Source organism: Grampus griseus (genome assembly GCF_964374135.1).
Source record: "Grampus griseus genome assembly, chromosome: 4".
In the NCBI taxonomy this organism is placed as follows: domain Eukaryota; kingdom Metazoa; phylum Chordata; class Mammalia; order Artiodactyla; family Delphinidae; genus Grampus; species Grampus griseus.
In genome coordinates, this window is record NC_138997.1 from 17833488 (window position 1) to 17856887 (window position 23400).

The 23400-nt window shown below is 36.6% G+C and overlaps 1 protein-coding gene across 2 annotated transcripts in view; it reads right to left on the reverse strand.

The window, feature by feature from the left end:
• EMCN (endomucin) overlaps positions 1–23400 on the reverse strand; it is a 92680-nt gene that overhangs the window by 40231 nt on the left and 29049 nt on the right. For both annotated transcript variants that reach the window (XM_082653842.1, XM_082653843.1), the window contains exons 2-4: positions 16374–16496; positions 14711–14782; positions 3141–3251 (exon numbers count right to left, since the gene is read on the reverse strand). In XM_082653842.1, the coding sequence (XP_082509968.1) occupies positions 3141–3251; positions 14711–14782; positions 16374–16496 (306 nt within the window). The remainder of the gene's footprint in view (positions 1–3140; positions 3252–14710; positions 14783–16373; positions 16497–23400) is intronic.

Sequence of the window (23400 nt, forward strand, 5' to 3'; positions counted from 1 at the left end):
CCCTGTTTTGATTACTATAGCTTTAGAGTAAATTTTGAAATTGGCTGTGTTTGAGTCTTCCAATCTTGTTGTTCTTTTTCAAAAGTGTTTTGACTATTCAAGGTCCTTTTCATTTCCATATATATTTTAGGATTGATTTATCAATTTCTATGCAAAAAACCTGCTGGTATTCTAATAGGAATTGCACTGACTAATTTATCAATTATTGATCAACTTGGAAGCAACCGCCGTCTTAAAATATCAAGTCTTCCAATCCATAAACATGTAATGTTTGTTTGTTTATTTATTTATTTATTCTTTGCAATGTTAAATACGTATTTGAATTTTAATCATGAGGTTATGCTGATGCCTTTGGTTTCAATATGATAATGCAGTGGTTTTTTTCCTTCCCCCATTCTGTATTTGTATCTCCCCTTTTCACATTGAGAACACATCTATATGTTTTTTCAATCTTGTAGTACCAAGTATTTAGATTCGCTATATTCATTTCAATAAAACAAACTCATCAAGTGAATTTCAGGATTTCTCTGCAGTGTTTTCCTTTTCTCTCCCCCCCTTTATCTGTTCTACTGAGGAGGGTATGCAGTTAAGACTATGTTGTTTAAAGTACTTGGATTCTTTTTGTGTGCTTTTTTAACAATTTTATATATGGTTAGGTAAAGTATTTCTGTTTGCATTTAATTTTTTCTATTTCTGTCTTTGTTGATGGTTATATACTTAGAAACAAATATATTTGTTACGAAAATTGACGGTAGGTTATTACAGTATAAAACCTAAGGAAGCAAATGTTCAAAACATTCATCATTGGCTTTAAAAAAATTTTAAACATACAGAAGCAACACACTCACATTCTACTTTTCTTTCCCCCGCGATTCCATCTTTCTTGTGAACCCTTGAAATGGCTTTGTGTGGCTAAAGTCAGAATCAAAATGATGTCATTTTTGCATCTCACTAGCACTTTCCCACCGGCAGTAATGTTTTAAAATCTGATTTCTTTGCTCAAGTACCAGATGTAATTGTACTAATGAAAAATTTTCTTTTTTGATCCTTAGTGGGCTTGTCTGAATCACTAAAACTAACAAGTGGTCTTTTCACATAATACTAAAATAAATGTATTATTTAAATTGTGTGTGCATTACATTAAAAATGCATATATTGCCTTTTGCTCCCTGCTCTGCTGTGTCTGGCCTGCTGGCTCACACCTGCCACATCTCCCATATGTGCTCTGATACCAGGCTCCACAATGTGAATGTCCAGAGCATGTGATCAGAATAGGCTCAGCTCTGCTTTGGCTTTGGGGGTCCCTTAGTTCTTTTGCTCCTCTTGCCTGGAAACTGACCCCATGATGTGTCCTTTTTAGGGTCCCAGACACCCACTAGAGCCCCTCCAGCTGATGTGCCAGGTACCACTGACTAGTCTTACTTAGTTCAGTTATACTCATATGACTATCTGCCTTAAGACAAAAAACTCAGGGAGGTGGCAGTGTGCAATAAAGAAGAGAACACAGGGCAAGGAATCAGATATGCCCAGTTGTTAATTCTGGTACTCACTAGCCCTACTGATGGGGACAAATCTTTCTTGATAATTCATTCCATTACCTCATTAGATCACTGGCTTATGATAAAAGGATATAACTCAGGGACAGCCAGATGGAAGAGATGCACAGGACAAGGTATGGAGAAAGGATGTGGAGCTTCCATGTCCTCTCCTAGTGCACCACTCTCCTCAAATCTTCACATGTTCACCAAATCAGAAATTTCCATTTATATATTTAATTTCTCACAGAAGTGTTTTATAGTTCAGTGTACAAATCTTACATTTCTATCGTTAAATTTACTCTTAAATACTTTATTCTTTCTGATGCTATTATGAATGGAATTGTTTCCTTATTTTTTGGATTGCCATTGCTAACGTAAAGAAATATGATTTATTTGTGCATATCTTGGATCCTCTGGTATAGAATACTCTTTATTAGTTCTAGTAGCTTTACTGTGAAATCTTTGGGTTTTCTACATAGATAATGATGCAGTCTACTGAGAAAAACACATTTATTTCCTCCTTTCCAATCTGGATGAATGATTCTATCTGTCCCTTTCTATCTATCTATCTATCTACCTATCTATCAGCTTATTGCACTGTCTAGAACCTCTAGTTATAATTTTGAATAGAATTGGGGAGAGTGGAATCTTTGTTTTGTTCCAGATCTTAAGAGTAAAGTATTAAGTCTTTCACTATTAAGTATGATGTTTGCTATATATTTTTCATAGATATCCTTTACCAGTTTGAGGAAGTTCCATTTTATTTATATTTAATTGAGTTTTAATTATGAGTGGGTGTTATATTTTGTCAAATACTTTTTCTGCATTTACTGAGTCTACTAATATGGTGTATTACATTACTTGATTTTCATATGTTAAACCAACCTTGCATTCCTGGATAAATTCCATTTGTTCATTCTTTATATCACTTTTCATATGTTACAGATTTTTTTGTAATATTTTATTAAGGATATTTGTATCTGTGTTCATGATGGATATTGGTCTGTAGCTTTCTTTATTTGTGTTTTCTTTTCATTCTTTTCTATCTTTGGTGTTAGGGTAATACTGGTCTCAGATAATTATCTGTGCGATGTTTCCTCTACATCATGAAAGAGTTTGAGAAGAATTAGTATTACTTCTTTTGTGAATATTTTGATAGAATCCACACTTGATGCCATCCTGCTTGGAGTTTTCTCCATGGGCCCATTTTTAACTTTCTAATGCAGAATCTTAAATTGCTTTAGGTCTTTTCAGTCTTCCTATCTTCTTGAGGCAGTTTTAGCAATTTGTTTCTAAGAATTTTTCCATTTCATCAAAGTTGTCTAATTTTTTGGCCAAGCTCACCTTTTTGTGCCAGGTGATATCATAGATTATTGCTCAGGCTTGGACTGATCCTCCTTGGCATCCACTCATTTGTGGCTATGGAGGGATAGAGTATCACTGTACAAAGCAAAGTCGCTAAATGGTTGTCCCATTTGGTAGAGACTAGGAGAGAATATAAGTAAGGCATTGTTCTTTGGTAGCTGTGGGCTGGAAAACATTCTGAGTTTAGTTCTATCCAATATACTAGTTTAACATTTCAGCACAAATTCTTGTACTTACTCTTGGATTGGGGACTTTGTAATGTTGAAGTAGCATTTGGAAGTGGAAGATTTATCACTGTTGTTCTTGTAGTGATGAACGCAGTCTTCGTGACACCTTTGGCTGTAGATCCTAATTATGTAAAAAAGAATGAGTAGCCATCAGGGGTGTAAACAATCACTAGATCATATCATTAATATTAATATAAACATCCAGTTACAACTTGAAGATTAGTTACTTAAAGTCTTCTGATCAAGATCTAGAAATCCAGTGTTTTGATGTCTGTCTTTTGGTGAGTCAGTTAACTACATTTTTAAAAGTGGAGGGACATTAGACTCTCCTACATGTCTGATATAGGTTATTTCACTTGATCATAACAGTAATTCTATGAATTAAGTAGTAATTATGATCATAATTTTACGTATGATTCTGAAAAGTTATATAATTTCCCCACAGTCACAGAGAGCCAAACGTTTCTGATGTAAAACTTAGTTGCTCAGCTACCCTAGAAAGGGGTTGGTAAGGCAGCAGTAGTAGTTGAAAGTGGTAGTATGATTCCCATGCTGTCTAGGAGAGAATTTTCAGGTAGGTGGAATAGCAGGGAGGAGAGAGATAACAAGAAGTAAACAGAATAAACTTTTAATTATATTTAGTTCATTTTGGGGGGGGGCAAAAAGGAAATTCAGCAACAAAGAAAAAATAAGCTGAGTTTTCAAAAATAGCATTGGAATAAGATTACTTTAAATAGTCTATATTTGCACAAATATTATAAAACAAAATGATTGATGACCTTCAGTCTTTTCGAAGTCTAGCATGGGGAACATTGAGTTAGTAAAGAAAAGATAGGCATGCTGGTTAGTGCACGCTTAGTGTTAGCTAGATATGATGTTGGCTGGAGATGGGGGGAAGACAGTTTAATAGACTCCTCCCACAAAGAGGTCTGGAAGCCTGAACTGCTGGTGCCTTCCAGAAGTGCCAATCAGCTTTCATTCTATGGCAATAAGCATCTATAGTGCAATGCAAATTCTTAGTGCACTTGAGAGATTCATGCTGGAGAAGTTTATAGTTTGCAGGAAGACCTCATAGACAGTGGGTAAATATGTCTTCAGACAAAAAGGCTTTAGAAATTGATATGCTAAAGAAAGTGAATAAATTTGAATAGAGGCTATAGGATTAACACTGCATATGAGAAGGAATGAGTGAAAATGGTCACCAACTTCAGAGGAATCTTGATTAAATTGAGAGGGAAATACTTGAGGAAGAAAAGAAATGTCTTATTATGTAAGGAAAGCAGAAATTGATCTTTGTAATAGTATGGAAGTGGGAAAGTTACAGAAACTCAACACTTGAGGATGAAGGAACGTGGGGATAAAGATCTTGCTTCTCACTGGAACTCCAAGAACATATGCTTTGAAAACATCAGAACAGGAGTTCTTCTTCAGAAATCTTCAGAGAAGAATTCTTCTGAGCTAAAATTGGAAACCATGAAAAAGCTATCCTGATGGGCTAAAGAATTCCCTTGTATAAAGCAGACTCAACAGTGTCGGTGATGGGAAAAAATAGAATGTATAGCTAAGGAAGATGCGAGGAGCTGCCAGTTTACGAAAATACAAAGAGAAAAGGAGAATAATGGAGTAGCTGGGGGTACAACCCCCAAAATTTTATTTAGAGAATTGCTTATTATTAATGTGGAATATACTTCACAAATGAGAATAGAATTAGAGCCCACACTCAATTCAGGACAGGTTGTCAATTACACATGTCAATTAGGCCATGGAAGGAGACAGGAATGTTTTGAAAGTGATCCAAATATTTAGAAATATTCATGGTGGACTATGAAAATAGAATAGAATGAAAGATGTATTGAATGAAAAGTGAAAAGAATGAAAAATGTGGAGACTAATGCTGCCACAGGCATAAACTTTCAAACTTTACTGGTGTACTAAATATTTCAAATCCTAATCTCAGAAGAAAAGAAAATGAGTAACCTACATTTATTAAAATATGAGAATCATAGTCTTATATTAACATCTTCTTGGGAAAATGTTCCCAATTGCACTTCAGGTTCACAGGTAGTAGATTCTGGACTTCTGCCAAGAAGTGATTGACACCTCAGAGCAAAAGGAAACCAATCTCAAAGCTGTTCTTTAAACTTATACGGTTTGCTCTCTTTCAGTTTTTCTGTCTGGCCATTTTCCCCCAGAAAACACTATATATCAGCAGTGGTCTACAGGTGTGACTCACACTGTTAAGTCTAGGTAATAATATATGTATTAGATTTGACAAACATTATTTTGCTTGAGCAATACTAATTTAAATCACAGCATCAAGATAATAGTGGCTTTACCTTTAGGACTTGTGTTTTTGAAATTTATGTTCTTTTAAGTCTTAGAATTTGATACAGGTGGAATGTATGAAAGACAAAATATGAGGAATTTTTAAACCATATTGAACTTGAAATAAAGAATCAAACAGAAGAGATGCTTGAGAAAGTCTCATCGATACCACAGTGTAAATGCAGAGAAGAGACTTTGACTCCAACCAGAGCCCTAAGTTAGAACCATTGGCTAGAACTAAGCAGAATGAGGAATATGGGCTGTTTTATAATTTGTCTTGGTATTATCAATGTGAGATTCATGTTGTATGTTTTGGGAGGTTAAATTTTTGGAAGTAAGCAACAAATGTGAACTTTAATTATATTAGGAATTTAAGGTGTGTTTACAATGGACTGACTTGGAAGGGAGGATTTATGGAGTTAAATTGCGAAGCAAAGGGGATTAAGCAGCTTTATTCCTTTGAAATTACATAATTTGACTTACAGTATTGTTTTGTCCAATATGCGTAACAAAAGCTTCTTGTGTGGTCACTTTGTCTTCAGAAATAGAATATGGGATAAGTGACTTTTTGACGAAATCAACATTTACTAAAACATATGCTATAGAATACTAGTACTTTGGTATGTTACTTTGTTTATGTTAAAAAACACTTTGATAGTCAAATTATTTGGAGCCGCATAGTTTCTGAAAAAACATCAAATGAATGTCTTTGTGTTAGGATTACTGAGAATTGTTACAGATGTTATTGTGCATTGTAAAACCCTCTGAGGGTAGTATTTTCTAAAACAATTGCCCAAGTAGCTCCATTTTCAGGCATCATTCTATGGGCTAGTGCTTCATAGAAATTATGTACCCATAGCAATGAGGGTAGTCTGGGGTAAAATTATTTAATATCCTGATTCATCTAAGTGACTTCTGAGGTAATATTAAAGAGCCCACAGAAACACTGTGAAGGGCCTAAATGTTTATACCAACGAACCTAGGAAGATGTGTCAAAGCAGGGGCAAAGAACGGAAAAGAAGCTGCTTGAGGTTTTGCTCAGATTCTTCTGAACGCCTCCATTGGAGTGAAAAGCAATACCTCAGAATGTAAATAAGTTAAAATGCTAAACCCAAGGGAAAAAGATGTGAAGGAATGTCGGCCAAATACCTGAACAATTCAAAGAGAACGTAAGACGTCGTTCTCTCCAGTACTCACTCCTGAGGAAGAGGAGCTCAGATCATGCAACCAGACCATCCCGGTGTCCCCAGAGATTCTGGAGAAGCACAAAATGGTGCTGGTGAAGGAATGTACGTAAAGTAGGACTATAGCTTTCAGTGGGAGACAAGAAGAGGGGAAAGTTTTATTTCTATATAGATTTAAATTTCCTTTTTCTTTTCCATATTATTTAGAGGGTAGATTAAGGTAGGCATTAAGGGTCCCTTGGAATTGGGTGTTTAGCAATATCCTACCTCTTGCAAAACCATCAAGTACCGTGTAGTATGACCCCAGGAAAGTAGGCCCCAGCAGACTGCTGAGAGCTCCCTGCTGTTGAGGCCTGGCCTAATAAGGTGTTTAGGTGTCTCCAGATTTATCAATTCTCTAACCCAATTTACCAAGGTAAGCTCATATAGGAACTTGGGACTGATCCTAGGTCATGAATAAACTTACATCTGTACTTAGAGTGGCTTTTTGCATTATATACCCCCCAAATCAAGTGGGTTGAGGTATTTGGTGCCCTCGGAGCAATGTAGTAATGTTTTAATCCCTTCGTTCTTTCTTGGAGACTTCACTAACAAATAGATGTTGACTTTCTATTTCCTTAAGATCTATTTTAACATTGTTTCTTGGAGCCAGAGCAAATATTGGTAGGAGCTTCTTCTTTATTTTCTCATATCAGTTGATCCTATTTACCCATAAATTCTTACATAGGAAAAATCAGCAACAGTGCTTATGGGGACATTAAAAGCTTCTCAAACATTTGAGCTGCCCCTTTGGAAAAACTGTAATTAACCATTACAGATGAGGTTATTCCCAGCTTAGATGGAGGGTGCAAAAGAATTGCTTTGTTTGTTTTCCAGTTGTAGAACACATTCATTACTTATTTTACTATGAATAGAATTTAACTAAACAGAATAATGACTTATTTCAGTAAATTTTAACTGTACTATTAAAGTCCTGAGGGTCCAGTAGGGAAGCCTCACAGGCTTGGCGGTAAGAGAGAGAAATGGCTGGCCGTCCACCCTGCACATACCACCACACTGCTTCAAACTGGGCGGTTCAACTTCTGTTTGTCTGATATATTCACATTTTGGACTTTGGCAAAAGATTTTATGAGAAACGTTTCTGCTAATTACAAACAATTTTAGACAACAACTAATTGCATTAATTATGAGGGTCCTAAAATCAGACATTGTCTGACCACACTGAAAGTAAGATGAACAACACAGTAGGCAGAAATAACAAGATCTTGTGTTATTGTGAAATTCATGTGCTAATAATGTTTCTATACTATGCTCAAGAATATCACCTTTCACTTGGACTTATTTACTCTTTTTAAAACACAATGCTAACAAGTTGGTTGTGTGTGTTTATGTATGTGTGTATGTGTTTTCCACTTAAAGGAGCAACCTAAAAGAAATAACCATTCATAGCAGGCTGGCAGTCTCACCCAAAATATAGCCTAAAAGCAGGGAAAGAACCAGAACATGCACCGAAAAGGGAAAAGAAAGGCAAAAAGTTACAGAATTCTGTGACTATTTTGTGTAGGAAAGAAAAGTGCTATATAAGCACTGTTAAAACCTGAGGGGCTCACTATTAAATAGTGAAGTCTAAATAGTTGAGATTAAAATAGTAATACTCATTAAGTAATAGTTGATTATGAATTAGTTCAATAGAGAGAAAAATTTAAAATTAAAGAGCCAACGTTCAAATTCCAAATTGTTATTATGAATTTTGTGCTTTTTTGTTGTCATGTAAGCTCTCTGAAACTCAGTTTTTCGGTTTTTAAACAATTTTAAAATAATCTTTAAAAAATGATAATATATCCTGAGGTGTGGGCAAGATGATGGGGTAGGAAGACGCTGAGCTAACTCTGCCCACAGGTACAGCAAAATTACAACTATTTACAGGAAAACTGTCTATGAAAGTCACCTGAAGACTAGCAGAAAAGATTTTCCACAACTAAAGATACAAAGAAGGAACCACAACAGGACAGGTAGGAGGGGTAGAGATGTAGTATCGTGAAGACCCACACCCACAGATAGGTGACACACAAACGGGAGGATTATCACAATTCCAGAGGCTCTCCCCAAGGAGCGAGGGGTCTGAATTCTACATTGGGACCCGCTACCTGCATGTCCTACACTCCCAGGAAAATGAGTGCCCAGAACACCTGGCTTTGAAGGCCTGCAGGGCTTGTGTAATGGGAGAGCCAGAGGGCTATAGGAAACAGAGACCCCACTCTTAAAGGGCTCACGCAAAGTTTCACATGCTCCGAGTTCCAGTCCAGAGGCAGTAATTTGAAAGGAGCCTGCGTCAGATTCATTTGCTGATCTTGGAGAGCCTCACAGAGAGAGAGGAAGCCACGCGGATTCCCCTTGGGAACATAGATGCTGGCAGCAAACATTCTGGGGAGCTTGTTCTACCGTGAGGATGTTGGCGATGACAAGTACAATTTTGGAAACCTCCCTCCAGCCTTGAAGTGCCAGGGACTTACCCACCCACCAGCAGGCAGGCACCACTCCCTAGAGATCTGGGGCTCTGCAACCAGCTGCTCCGGGTCCCCACCCCACCTGCCAACAGGCTGTCACCAGCCCTAGGACTCCCCAGGTTGCACAGCAGCCACACTGGGACCTGGTCCTATCTACCAGCAGGAAGGCACCAGCTCCGGGACCTGCTGGGTCACACAGCCAGCCATTACAGATCCTGGCCCTACCTACCCGTGGGCTGGCAGTCACCGTATGAGTCACAGCTTGGCAGCCAACTGGCCTGGGGCCAGCCCTGCCTACCAGTGTGCCCGCAGTAGTTGGTTCCACCACAACAGAAGGGCCCACACAGTCAGCACAGGGGGCACCCCTAGAGCATACAGCTCTGGTGACCAGAAAGATGTGGGCTGCTGAGCCCCATGGGATGTCTCCTACATAAGGCCACTTCTCAAAGATTGGAAAACATAACCAACCTACCTAAGACATAGAAATAAATGTACAGAGATAGGCAAAATGAAGAGACAAAAGAATATGTTCCAAATGAAGGAACAAGAAAAAACCCAAGAAGAAGAACTAAGTGAAGTGGAGATAAGTAATCTACATGATGAAGAGGTCAAGGTAATGATCATGAAAATGCTCAGTGAACTTGGGAGAAGAATGAATGATCACGTTGAGAAGTTAATAAAGAGTTAGAATATATAAAAAGAATCAAATGGAGCTGAAGAATACAATAACTGAAATAAAAAATACAGTAGAAGGAATCAACAGGAGATTAGATGATACAGAGGAACGATCAGTGAACTGGAGACTGAGGAGTGAAAAATCACCCAAGCTGAACAAAAAAGAAAAAAAGAATTTTAAAAGATGGTGACAGTTTAAGAGACCTCTGGGATAAGATCAAGCATACTAACATTCACATTATAAGGGGTCCTAGAAGGAGAAGAAAGAGAGAAAGAAGCAGAGAACATATTTGAAGAAATAATAGCTGAAAACTCCCCGAAGCTGGGAAAGGAAACATGCATCTATTTCTGGAAAGTACAGAGAGTTCCAGACAAGATGAACCTAAAGTGGTTTACAGCAAGAAACATAATTAAAATGACAAATATTAAAGATAAGAAGAGAATCTTAAAAGCACCAAGAGAAAAGCAACTAGTTACATACAAGAGAACTCCCATAAGACTATGAGCTGCATTTTCAGCAGAATCTTTGTAAGCCGGAAGGGAGTGGCATGATACATTCAAGGTAATGAAAGGAAAAAACCTACAACCAAGAATAATCTAACTGGAAAACATATCATTCAGATTTGAAGAAGAGATAAAGAGTTTTACAGGCAAGCAAAGGCTAAAAGAGTTCAGCACCACTAAACCAGCTCTACAGGAAATGTTAAAGGGATTTCCCTAAGTGAAGTAGAAAAGACCACAACTAGAAATATGAAAGTAGAAATCTCATTGGTAAAAGCAAACATACAGTAAATGTAGTAGATCAACCACGTAAAACTAGTAGGAAAGTTAAAAGACAAGGCAGTAAAATCATCTAGATCAACAATAAGTATTTAAGGGATACCGAAAACAAAAAGATGTAAAAGTTGATGTCAAAAACATTAAACATATATAGAGAGAGAGAAAGAGAGAGAGAATTATATATAAATCTCATGATAATCACAAACCAAAAATCTATAATAGAGACACACAAAAAAGAGAAAGAAATCCAAACATAACACTAAAGATTGTCATCAAATCATAAGGGAATAGAGCAAAAGAAGAAAGGAACAGAAAAGAAGTACAAAACAACCAGAAAACAATTAACAAAATGAAAATAAATATATACCTATCAATAATTACCTTAAATGTAAGTGAATTAACTGTTCCAGTCAAAAGACATAGAGTGGCTGAACGGATTAAAAAAACAAAACAAAACGAGAAACAAGACCCATATATACACTGCCTACAGGAGACTCACTTCAGATCTAAAGACACACATAGACTGAATGTGAGAGGATGGAAAAAGGTATTCCATGCAAATGAAAATGAAAAGAAAGCTGGGGTAGCAGTACTCATAACAGACAATTTAGACTTTTTTTTAAATTTATTTTTAAAAAACCACTTTATTGGGGTATGATTGCTCAAAGTGCATTAAACACTTCATACCTTAGACACATTTTTATGATGGTATATTTTAGAGCTACTTACTTCTTTTTAAATCCATGTATTATAATTTATTTAACCAAACCCCTGTAGGTGGGCTGTTGAGCTTAACTGAATTAACAAACAAATCAAGCTGAGCAATGTGCAATATTGCCCATTCAGGCTGGAGTTGCAAAATCGAAATATTTTCCTCCCTTTCATCTAAGTCTACACAGCTCTGGCCCCCACATTTTAGCAATTGAAAAAGTAATTAATTCTGACTGTTGGTCAGAAAAATGCACCATCCAGAGCATTCTAGGAAGTCAGGCAGAGGGCAGCTTGCCAGGACCCAGCCCTTCCAGTGGGAGTAGCATTCTGAACTCTTGAACGTAAACTTCTGGCAGTATTTACTCCACTTTGAGTTACTCAAAATAGACTTTAAAATAAGACTGCAACAAGAGATGAAGAAAGACATTATCTAATGATCAAGGGATCAACCCACAAGATCAAATAATTGTAAATATACATGCATCCAACATAGCAGCACCTACATATATAAGGCAAATATTAACAAAAATAAAGGGAGAATTGACAATAACACAATAATAATAGAAGACTTTAACACCCCAGTTGCATCAACTACCAAAACTGAGTCAAGAAGAACTAGAAAATCTGAAAAGGCCTATACCAAGTAAAGAGATTGAATTAGTAATCAAAAGCTTTCCACAGAGAAAATCCCAGATTTTCACTGGTACCTTCTACCAAACATTTAAAGAATATTTACTATCAGTTGTTTACAAATTTTTCCAAAAATTAGTAGAGACGAAAACACTTTACAGTGCATCCTATGGGGCTATTATTAACCCGATACCAAAATCAGACGAAGACAACAGAAGAAAACTACAAACTTATATCTCTTATGAATACAGACATGAAAATTCTTAACAAAATAATTGATAACAAATCTAGCAACATATAAAAGGCATGATATACCATCACCAGGTGGGATTTACCACAGGAATGCAAGATGGGTCCCACATATGAAAATCAATGTCATATACCATATTAATAAAATAAGGGATTAAAAACCACAGAATAATCTTAATACACTAAGAACGGTATTTAACAAAATCTAACACTTTTGCATGATGAAAACACTCAGCAAACTAGTAATATAAGAGGACTTCCTCAACCTGATTAAGGGCATCTCTGAAAAACCTACAATAATATCATACTTAATGGTGACATACTGAAAGCATTCCCCTAAGATTGGGAACAAGAAAAGGAGCCCTCTCTCACCACTTCTATTCAATATTGAACTGGAAGTTCTAGTCAGGGCAAATAGGCAAGAAAATAAAAGACATCCATATTGGAAAGGAGGAAGTAAAACTGTCTCCACTTGCAGATGAATCTTATATATAGAAAATACTAAGGAATACACACACCACACACACACACAACTTGAACCAATAAATGAGTTCAACAAGGTGGAAGGATATAATATCAGTATATGAAAATAAATTGTATTTCTATACAGTAGGAATGAACAATCCAAAAACAAAATTGAGGAAAATGATTCCATTTACAGTAGCAATAAAGTGAATAAAATATTAGGAATAAATTGAACAAAAGAAGTGAATGTCTTCTGCACTGAAAACTATAAACATTATCAAAGGATATTAAAGAAGACCTAAATAAAGGCATCCTGTATTCATGATTTGGAAGACTTACAGCTGTGAAGATGGCAGTACTTCCCAAACTGATCTATAGATTCAATGCAATCCCTATCACAATCCCAGCTGACTTTTTGCAGAAAGTTAGGACAAGTTTATCCTAAAATTCACATGGAAATTCAAGTGACCCAGAATAGTCAAAACAATCTAGAAAAAGAAGAAAAAGTTGGAGGATTCACATTTCCCAATTTCAAAACTTAATGCAAAGCTATGATAACCAAGACTGTATGATTCTAGCATAAGAACAGATATATAGATAAATGGATTAGAATTGAAAGTCCAGGAGTAAAAACATACCTTTATGGCCAACTGACTTTTATCAAGGGTTCTACCATAATTCAAATGGGAAAAGAATAGTCTTTTCAACAAATGGTGTTAGGACAACTGGATGACTACATGCAAAAGAATGAAGCTGGACATCTAACTCACACTATATCAAAGACTTTAAAAGCTGAAAGTGTCAACTTCTTAGAAGAAAACGTTGGTCTAAATCTTTGTGATCTTGAGTTGAGCAAGTATTTCTCTGATTTGATCCACAGCATAAACTACTATAGGAAACCAGAATATGTCACCCCAAAATATGCATCTTTGATATAAAATTATTTTAAACTGAATGCAATTAAGAAGTAGCAAATGCATAAAAATGCCTCCCTTTTCTGCCTAAAGGCAGGATATAAATTTTCCTTTTACTGGAGACAGACTCATCAGTGCAGAGAAGGTACCCTTATACCTTTCTGGTGGGAATGTAATATAGTGAAGCTGCTTTGGAAATCAGTTCCTCAAAAAGTTAAACATAGAGTTACCATGTGACTCCACAATTCCACTTCAAGGTATTCACTGTTGACCTGAAGCCGACGGACAGACAGATATTTCTCCAGCCAAGATGCACTTACTTGGGATCAGAAGAGAATTGCAATTCAGGGTCTGCAACCATGGCAAGTCATGTGTAAGTTCCCACATGGCAAGGGAAGAAGAAATTTTTATAGAGGGGAAAAGGAAGTGGGGAGGGCGATAGTAAACAAAGAGTCCCTGACTTTTCATTGATTGAGTCCTTGCCAGGAAAGGAGAGTCTCTGCTTCCTGTTGGGCTCTGCTATTGTCTCAGGGTGTGAGAGCTCCCTCTTCTGGCCCATCAACTCTATTTAAAATACTGAGGTTTCTGTTCATTAATTTTTGAGAATACCCAAGAGAAATGAAAACACATGGCCACACAAAAACATGTACATAATTGTTCTTAGCATCATTATTTACAATAGGCAAAAAAGTAGAAACAACCCAAATGTCCATCAACTAATAAACAGGTAAACAAAATGTGGTCTGTCTACACAATGAAATATCATTCAGTAATAGAAAAAAATAAACTACAGATACATGTTATAGCATGGATGAATCTAAGAACATTATGCTAAGTGAAAGAAGCCAGACACAAAAGATCATATATCATATGATTCCATTTATATGAAATTTCTAGAATAGGTAAATTTATAGAAACAGAAAGTAGTGGTTGCCAGGGGTTAGAGGAAGGGTGGGGGAGTGATTGGTAATAGATGTAGGGTTTCTTTGGGGGGTGATGAAAATGTCCCAGATGTGTGCAGAAGCTTGAGAATGTGCTAAAGCCCACTTCATTGAATACTTTAGAAGGGTGACTATTATGGTATGGTATGTGACGACATACATAAAAGAAAAATGGTGGCAAAGCAGATACATTACTCACCATTAACTGCTGTGGTTACTGAAGACAGTGTTGACAGCAGAGATGTTTCTAAGGGTTCCTTGCTGGTAGCTCCTAGATAGATGACATTATTATTAATTACAATTTCATCTCACCTGTCATGGAGTAAAGAAAAGTAAGTCAAATCTGAAGGTGAATTAAAATCCTTCTATAGGTACTGGGTAAACCTTTGTCTATCTTTATTTTTCCATTTTCCAGCTTCTTTTGTCCAAGGTGAGGAATGTAAGTACTGAATGCTTGGGTGGCCCGATAAATACACACACACACACACACACACACACACACACACACTTTTGTATGAGAGGTCCCAAAAGCAAATTTCTACTGCAGATTGTTACTTAGGTCTCTTTAAAAGTGAATTATTTAAAATCATTTTATTTTTCCCAGTGGGAAAAATTACCTGGTCAATAGGACCTAGGAGTAATGTGCCTTTTTTCCCCAAAATAAGATTTCATTTTGTTGATTTAGTTGTGGCTTTGAAACTTCCAATACACATAAATACTAAAGGAACTTGCAAACTCCTGTAATTAATTAATTTTTTTCATTTATGATACAATTCATTGATTTCCCACTCTGTACAAAGCCCTCTCCTAGGCTTCTGAGGGCAGTACCTAACCCTTAGTCACCTCTGTTTTCCCATGCCCCTCCCCCCACTCCCCGCAGTTGCCGCATGCTCCGACTGGCCCTTAGTCATCTTTTTAATCTTCGTCATATGAAGAATAATTCCTGGCATAGAGTGAGCGTGTAGTAAATGTTGTTTCAGATAAGATGGCACTCATACAGGACAGGGGGACCAACAAAAGGATAAAGATCTGCTTTAAGTAGTGAACACAACTTACTGATTTGCTACTCATGGTAGCATTCCCTTTTCTCTTAAAACATGTTAGAATGTCCTTTTGTGATTAGGGCAAGGGTTCTATTTTTACTATGTGACATTCATAAAATCTTGGTTCTTATATATACACATGCTGTGTTTGGGGGAGGAGATATTTGGCTCTGCACAGTTTACCTAGTACTTTATTTTTTTTATATCTTTATTGGAGTATAATTGATTTACAATGTTGTGTTTAGTTTCTGCTGTACAACAAAGTGAATCAGCTATATGTATACATACATCCCCATATCCTCTCCCTCGTGAGCCTCCCTCCCACCCTTGCTATCCCACTCCTCTAAATTGTCACAAAGCATCCAGCTGATCTCCCTGTGCTATGCAAACAAAGCAACTGACAAAGGAAGCAACTGACAAAGGATTAATCTCCAAAATATACAAGCAGCTCTGTTATTAATACAGTTTCACCTTGTGAGCTGTGCTGCTTAAGTGGGGAACTGGAATATTTAGACAGATATTTTTATGACTGAGAAATGACAATTTTTTCTTCTCTAAAAATAAACTTTGTATATGTAACCATCACAATAGGATCATTCCCAAACAGGAAGTGACCCAAAGCGATATCATCGAAGAAGCCCACTGTGATCTCACGGTTCTGTATTCAACCCAAAATAACACATGAGTTTCAAAATAGTGAAATAACCTAGACCTTCATAACACAGATATGAGATTCCCAAATTATTTTCCTATGATTAATTTATATGGGTGCTACTAATTTAATTTGTTAAAGTAAGTGTCATGAAGAGTTAATCCTACCTTTAGCAGATATTTCAACTGTTGATTTCTCTGCAACATTTGGTGATGACGTTGTGTTTGATGTTGGTACAGATGTTTTTGTTGCAGAAGTTGATGATAATACAGGAGTGGCTGTATCTTTGACTTTGGAAAAAAGTAAATTGTGTTAAAGCAGTTGCATTAAAATTTACATTTATTTTGCCAATCAACAGCCTAGTATATTTAAACAAAGTAAACTGTATGTATACTACTGCATCGGGTATGGTTTTGGAATTAATTTTCTAATTGTAATGAATTCAGCCTTGATTTCTGTATTCATTCACGAACTCCATCTGCTTCTCACCAATGGCGTGAATTTTTAAGATGGTTGGCAGAATCAGTCTGTGGTTCTGAAACAAAATAATATCTGACAAAACTAGTGAGGAATAAATGTATGAGTTTGAAGCTTAACAATATTTTTAATCCAACTAAACTAACATTGTCCGATGAAATAATTAAATAGGCACTCTCTGGGCAGTGGGTATTTTACTGAATGTTTTAGAGCATGTTAAAGTTACTAAATACTAAAATCTCAGTATTAGTGCATCTCTTTTTGGTACATAGCATTTCTCTCTCTCTCTCTCTCCATATACTACATATATATTCTAAAGAGAAAATAAATTTTAAAGAAATTCAACAATTGCAACAAGCCTACATTCTTGGGAATAGAGCCACCATAAATCTGCCTTTTCAAATGACTTATTTCTCTCAAAGGCACAGAAGTGAAGACAATACATTGTTATGTATATTTTTATATATATATATATATACATATATATATGTATATATATATTTTTTCAGTACGCGGGCCTGTCACTGTTGTGGCATCTCCCGTTGCGGAGCACAGGCTCCAGACGCGCAGGCTCAGCGGCCATGGCTCACGGGCCCAGCCGCTCCGCGGCATGTGGGATCTTCCCGGACCGGGGTACGAACCCGTGTCCCCTGCATCGGCAGGCGGGTTCTCAACCACTGTGCCACCAGGGAAGCCCTATGTTTATTTTTAATAATTATTTTTTGGCAATAGAAAGCCAATATCTTACAATAATTCTTAAAACTTCCACTGCAATATTATTTTTTAAAAGTGAAGTATGTAGGATTTAATTCTCAGTGATCTATGGAAAGATTTGTTTCATATAATATTATTGTAACTTATTGGCATTTATATACTTTTTTAATCCTGCATTTGTTGGACTTGTCTCTGTATACTTACTGTTATGTTGCAGATCAAAAAACAGCAAACAAATGTTTACAAAGGATGTGGAAAAAATATTCCTGTTCATGGAAAGCACTATTTTTATGTTGTTACTTTGTATACAGAACAGTTGACCCTTTAACAACTTGGGGGTTAGGGGCGTCTACCTTCCATGCGATAGAAAAATCCAAGTATAACTTATATGTGGCCCTTCCTATCCGAGGTTTCTCTGCATCCAAAGATTCAAACAACTTCAGATTTTAGCACTGTAGTATTTACTATTGAAAAAAATCTGTGTATAAGTGGACCCACGCAGTACAAACTCATGCTATTTAAGGGTCAGTTGTATACAGAGTCAGTACAACAGGTAGTTGAGAGAATGGACTTTGAATAACAAAGACTCATGTTCAGATCCCAGTCAAACTGAGTATGTCATTACAGTAATTGTATGTCATTTGTATGACTTCTCAAATTTAAATTTCATCCAAAATTTTCCTCTTTGAATCTGAGAAAAAAACCCAAAAATCTTTCAAGTCATTGAAAAGCAATATTTGAGATGTCATGAGATAGAGTGTACTTCCTGTTTTATTTTATAGACTTGAGGGCCTTGGGAGTGTTTATGCTTAGCGCTGACTTTGTTTACAGACAGCTCACAGAAATTGCTTGATGTATGCAGCACATACCGATGTGTTCCGCACATACAGGAATGACAGAACAGCTTTTTCAAGGGCTTTACCGAAATCAAGTCAAAAGCTTTTTTCACCTCTGGAGAAACACTTCACACCCTTGGTCTTACTCCCATCCTCTCCTTCCCCTCAATACTCAGCAGAGAAAAGGAGCACAGCGTGTATGAGGTTACCTTTTCTCTATTAGTCATTTTGTTCTCACTATTTTTCTTTCTGTCCTAGAGTCCATGAGGTAACATTAATTTCTAAGTTTAAACTGAGATTGAAGAAGTTATTTGAAGAGGCATATACCCCATGGACTGGAAATTTCACCAGTAAATAACTTGAATGATCTCTCTCTGTTGACTTGCTAAATAGCAACAACCTTAATTTCTGAGTATAATCAACAACTCCAGAGATATTTTTCATATTTCTTTCCTCCCTCCCTTACTTTTTTCTTTCCTTTTTTGCTTCCACACATACTTATTGGGGAACTAATATGAAAAGCATGATTAGATACTGCACCACATCGTATCACCCTTGAGTAGCTTTTAATCTGGTAGGGAACATAATGCCTATACACAGTAAATAATAGAATATTCTGTATGAGTTGTGTAGACCAGTGTTTTTCAAACTTCAGGTTATGATACAATTAAAGAGTAATTTAAGTCTATTTAATACATTGCAGCCAGAGCTTTTTTTTTCCCAAATGAAAGAGAAAAGAGGCAATATTAGATTAATACTGCAAATAATGAGGGTAAGTATTGTTTCATGAAGCTTTTGTTTAGCATTGTGTGTGTGTGTGTGTGTGTGTGTGTTTGAGAATGAAATGTGTGTTAATGCAAAATGTATCTCTTACTGTGATTCCAGCTAAAAATGTGAAAACTGTGAGACAAGAAAAAGTTAGGGCAAGAATTTATAAGATAAAAAATGATCACCCTGGGCTTCCCTGGTGGCGCAGTGGTTGGGAGTCCGCCTGCCGATGCAGGGGACATGGGTTCGTGCCCCGGTCCGGAAAGATCCCACATGTCGCCGAGTGGCTGGGCCCGTGAGCCGTGGCCGCTGAGCCTGCGCGTCCGGAGCCTGTGCTCCGCAACGGGAGAGGCCACAACAGTGAGAGGCCCACGTACAGCAAAATTAAAAAAAAAAAAAAAATGACCACCCTGCTGGCATGAGCAAGGAATACTTCATGAGAGAGTTGACATAGGAGCTGGAGCTTGAAGAGTGAGTAATACGGTGACACAGGAAGAGGAAAGAGCATGAGTAAATGTCTGAAGTGGGAGAGTGAGACATATCTGAGGGCACTGCAAAGAGCTCTGTTTGGCTGGATTGCTGTGTACTACGACAGGACATGGTGGATGTGTCTGGTAAAATTCTGGAGACCAGATTGTAAAGGACTTTGAACACCAAGCCAGAGACTTAGGACTTTATCTACGAGTCTGTGGGGAGCCATAGGAAGTGACCAAATGGAAATTCAACCGTAGGAAACACAATGGGGAAATAAGTGGGGCAGAGAATGAGAAGATACCAGTGGAACAGAATTGAAAGCCGCCATTTTTATGTTTACCAATGTGGTCGGCCCTCTTGAAGTCATCATGTGAGATCAGTGAGTTCTCATCCATACAATGACTTGAGGCAAACTACAACAAGACACATTTCTAGCTACTTATGTGGTCAGGTTGGAATGTGCTGTAAGGCTTCTCCTTCTTACCGCCCTTCTACACATTTGGCCACGGATTTCCCTGAGTAAAACCTTAATCCATTAGCACTCATCAATGTCTCCATTACTAGTTCTTCAGATTGTTCAGCAGAGAGTATTCCCTCTTTTGGCAAGGACTGACAAACAACCCCTAAGAATACTGAGCGTCACTCTGCTCCAGGTAGTATGTGAATACTTCCCATGGATTATATCATTTAATTCTAAGACCCTACAATGTTTATACGCTTAGATCACCATTTTACAGAAGAGGATCAAAAATGGTAAGCAACTTGTCCATATTATAGGAAGTAATACAGTTGGAATTTGAATCCAGACACCTTTGACTCCGGAGAAGATACCCTGAAGCGTCACACATCTGGCCATGGGAAGGTGGCTCCATGCCAAGCCACATACCCCTGCCCCACCTGCTTTCTGCCTTTGACGGAGTGTGATATCAAAAATGTGGAAGTGACTAGATGCACCGATGTTTTACCTCTACGTGCCTAGGATGAGGAAACAGACAAAACACCTCACTGTTTTTTTCTTTTTTAATAACAAGCATTCATACTGTCGTGTACCTATACATAAACACACATATAAAATTTTTCCATAGTAGACTGAAAGCTTTAAAATATTTCCAATCTTTTAAAACTATTTATAATTGAAAAATAAAAATAGAGATTTACTGAGTTTAAAAAAATGCTGCAAATAGAAACTTTCTCTCCTCATACGGTGGAAAAGAATTATTCCCTGTAACTACCACTGTTGAAGGTTTTATTGACCAGGATTCAAGTAACCATCAATTATGCTTTTACTGTATTATCTGTAAATCTCTTCTAGGTCTGATTTGATCTCATAATAAACCATTGAGGAAAATGGTTAATTCTGAAGTGTTTTCATAGGACACTGTGAGGTAGCATTTCCCCTCTCTTTATCTCCAAAGTGATTAAAGAATAATTTAACAAGGAGACCTGTGCCTCACAGCTTTGCTTGTGCCAAACCAGATAGTGCTGCTTTGGGGAGAAACAGATGGCATTTCATCCTGACTCTACCCTATATCCATACACTCCAACTGAGAGAGCACAAGGGATGCCATAGCACCAGTTTCCTACGCTATGAAAGGATGAAGCATTATTGGGATTTTAATAAAATAACTATTTTAATTATAAAAATCATAAGAACTTTGAGAATTCAGTTTATGGCTAGAAACCAAGATTCATACTTTCTCCTGTTTTCAAATGATCAAGTCATCGACTCCAATCTTCTCAGACATGCTTTGTAATTACATTTAGAGGTAACTCACGAATAGTCTCTAAGAGTTAGAATTTCATCCATCCTCATAAGGAGCAATTGCTTCTCTAGCTTTCTTTTTCCCTACCAATTCTGTTTCTAAAGTCCACTGAAAATCCACTACTAAAGAAGATTGATCTTGCTTCTTCTAGATCAACACAAACACCGAATGACAGTAACTTAGAATTCTAGAACTTGAGATCTGGAAAGAACTTTTCAAAAAGATCTTAATGTAATAGAAGTCCTACATTTTATAGCTCAGAAAATGTATGAGTTTAAGGTAGTTTCAAAAGATCATAGCACCAATTAGTAAAAAGTTGATTTTTTTTTTCTAATTCTACCATTTGGGTATGTGGAATGCAATTGTGGCAGAGACAGTGCTGAAGTTTCCCTTTGAAAATATTTACTTTGCTAGTTTTAACCATAAACACAATTTCAGAAGAAGGTTTTAAGTTCTTTAAGGAAACAGAAGAACGGTTTCTTTAGAAATATATAATTACAGTAAATTCAAAATGCTAACTACTAAATGGTCTTATAAACCTTCAAAGTACCATTATTAGGTAATAATCTCATCACTTAGATCAACTGCTCTATGGAATTGATGGTAAAGTAGCTAATTTTATATTTCAATAGCTTACAACATACTATTTCTACTATTTCATATTGTCTTCATGCAGTGCCACCTCCCATATATGCCACCCCTTAGGCTTTTAGGAACTTTATACAGATTTTATCTTGAAATAAAGTAATTGTCAATTTTCAGTTGTCATTTGTGGTTGCTTCTCCCCTATGCATCATGGCTTATAGTGAATAGAGATCCACTTCTTAACGTTTGTATGTGATGGCAGTGCACAAATTGGGGTATCATAAATAGTGAGAAGGTCCTTTTTCGTAGTACTTTGTCAGTAGTTGCTAGCATTATAATTTTTGTTCAACATATACCCTATATCTTCTTTGTCAGAAAAGAAGTAGCAAAGAATTAGCAAAGTTTAAGTGGAAAATTTCAATTTTCCCTCACCCATTAAAAATATATTAAAATGTTAATTACATAGTATAATATACAAAATTTATATATAAGTAAAATATATTTCTATAGTAATATAATAAAAATAAATAAAGGAAATAGGATACCCTTTCTATATTCCCATCAAAAGAGAGCCTTTGTGAAAGACCAGGCACCAACTCCTTTTGACTATCAGTGTCATAGCAACACGCTTTTCCATTAATGGTGGTCCTTGCTCTTTTATACAGCACAGGCCACTTTGGTTCATTGCCAACCAAATTAAATGAAGTTAATTTTTTTCCTCAATTCAAAGGAAACAACAATTATTACGTGATGATGTATTCCTGATGACTTCTACTTGCATTGATCTAAAAATTTCATGATACCTTATATGAAATGTATAAGTAAACTACTAGCCAATGAGTAACCTACCTCAATAAACGTTTACTAAGCATCTATTTCAATAAGACCTAAGCAAAAATTAAAAATATGTTTTTCCTAGAGGATCTTAGACTTTATTTTGATACTCAAGCTCTACATGCATGAAACACCTATAAGGTTATGCTAAGGTGCCATAGGAAAATGGTGCTGTATAATTAATGCTATGCATAGCTCATCCTATACGAGTGAAATCAAAGTAAGGTGATGTCTCTCTATGTGTCTAGGATAATGAGAATCATTTTCTCCGTGGAACAGATTTCAAAAGGAATCAGATAAATGAGCACAAGAAGGAAAGAAAAATCATGCTTCATGGTAGAAAAAGAAGAAAGGATATTCAAAGAGAAGGGCAAAGACAATAGTGCCAAATAAAACAGAGGCTATATAACATAAGGCCTGAAATGGGGCCTTGGGGATATTAGACACTTAAAAATAGAATCTTTGGGGAGAGGAAAACAGAAAAATTTAATTTTCAATGAAAACATCAGAGCTAGTGGCAACTCAAAAAAAAAAAAAGGATTTGAAGTTTACTTTTTCGATTAAGGCTAACAAAATACTGTAGTGAGCACAAAAGGTTTTAGAATGCTTACCTTTCCTAGGTGGAATGAATTTGGGGGATAAGTTAGAATAAAGACGAAGATGTAGAGAATGGACTTGAGGACACGGGGAGGGGGAAGGGTAAGCTGGGACGAAGTGAGAGAGTGGCATGGACATATATACAC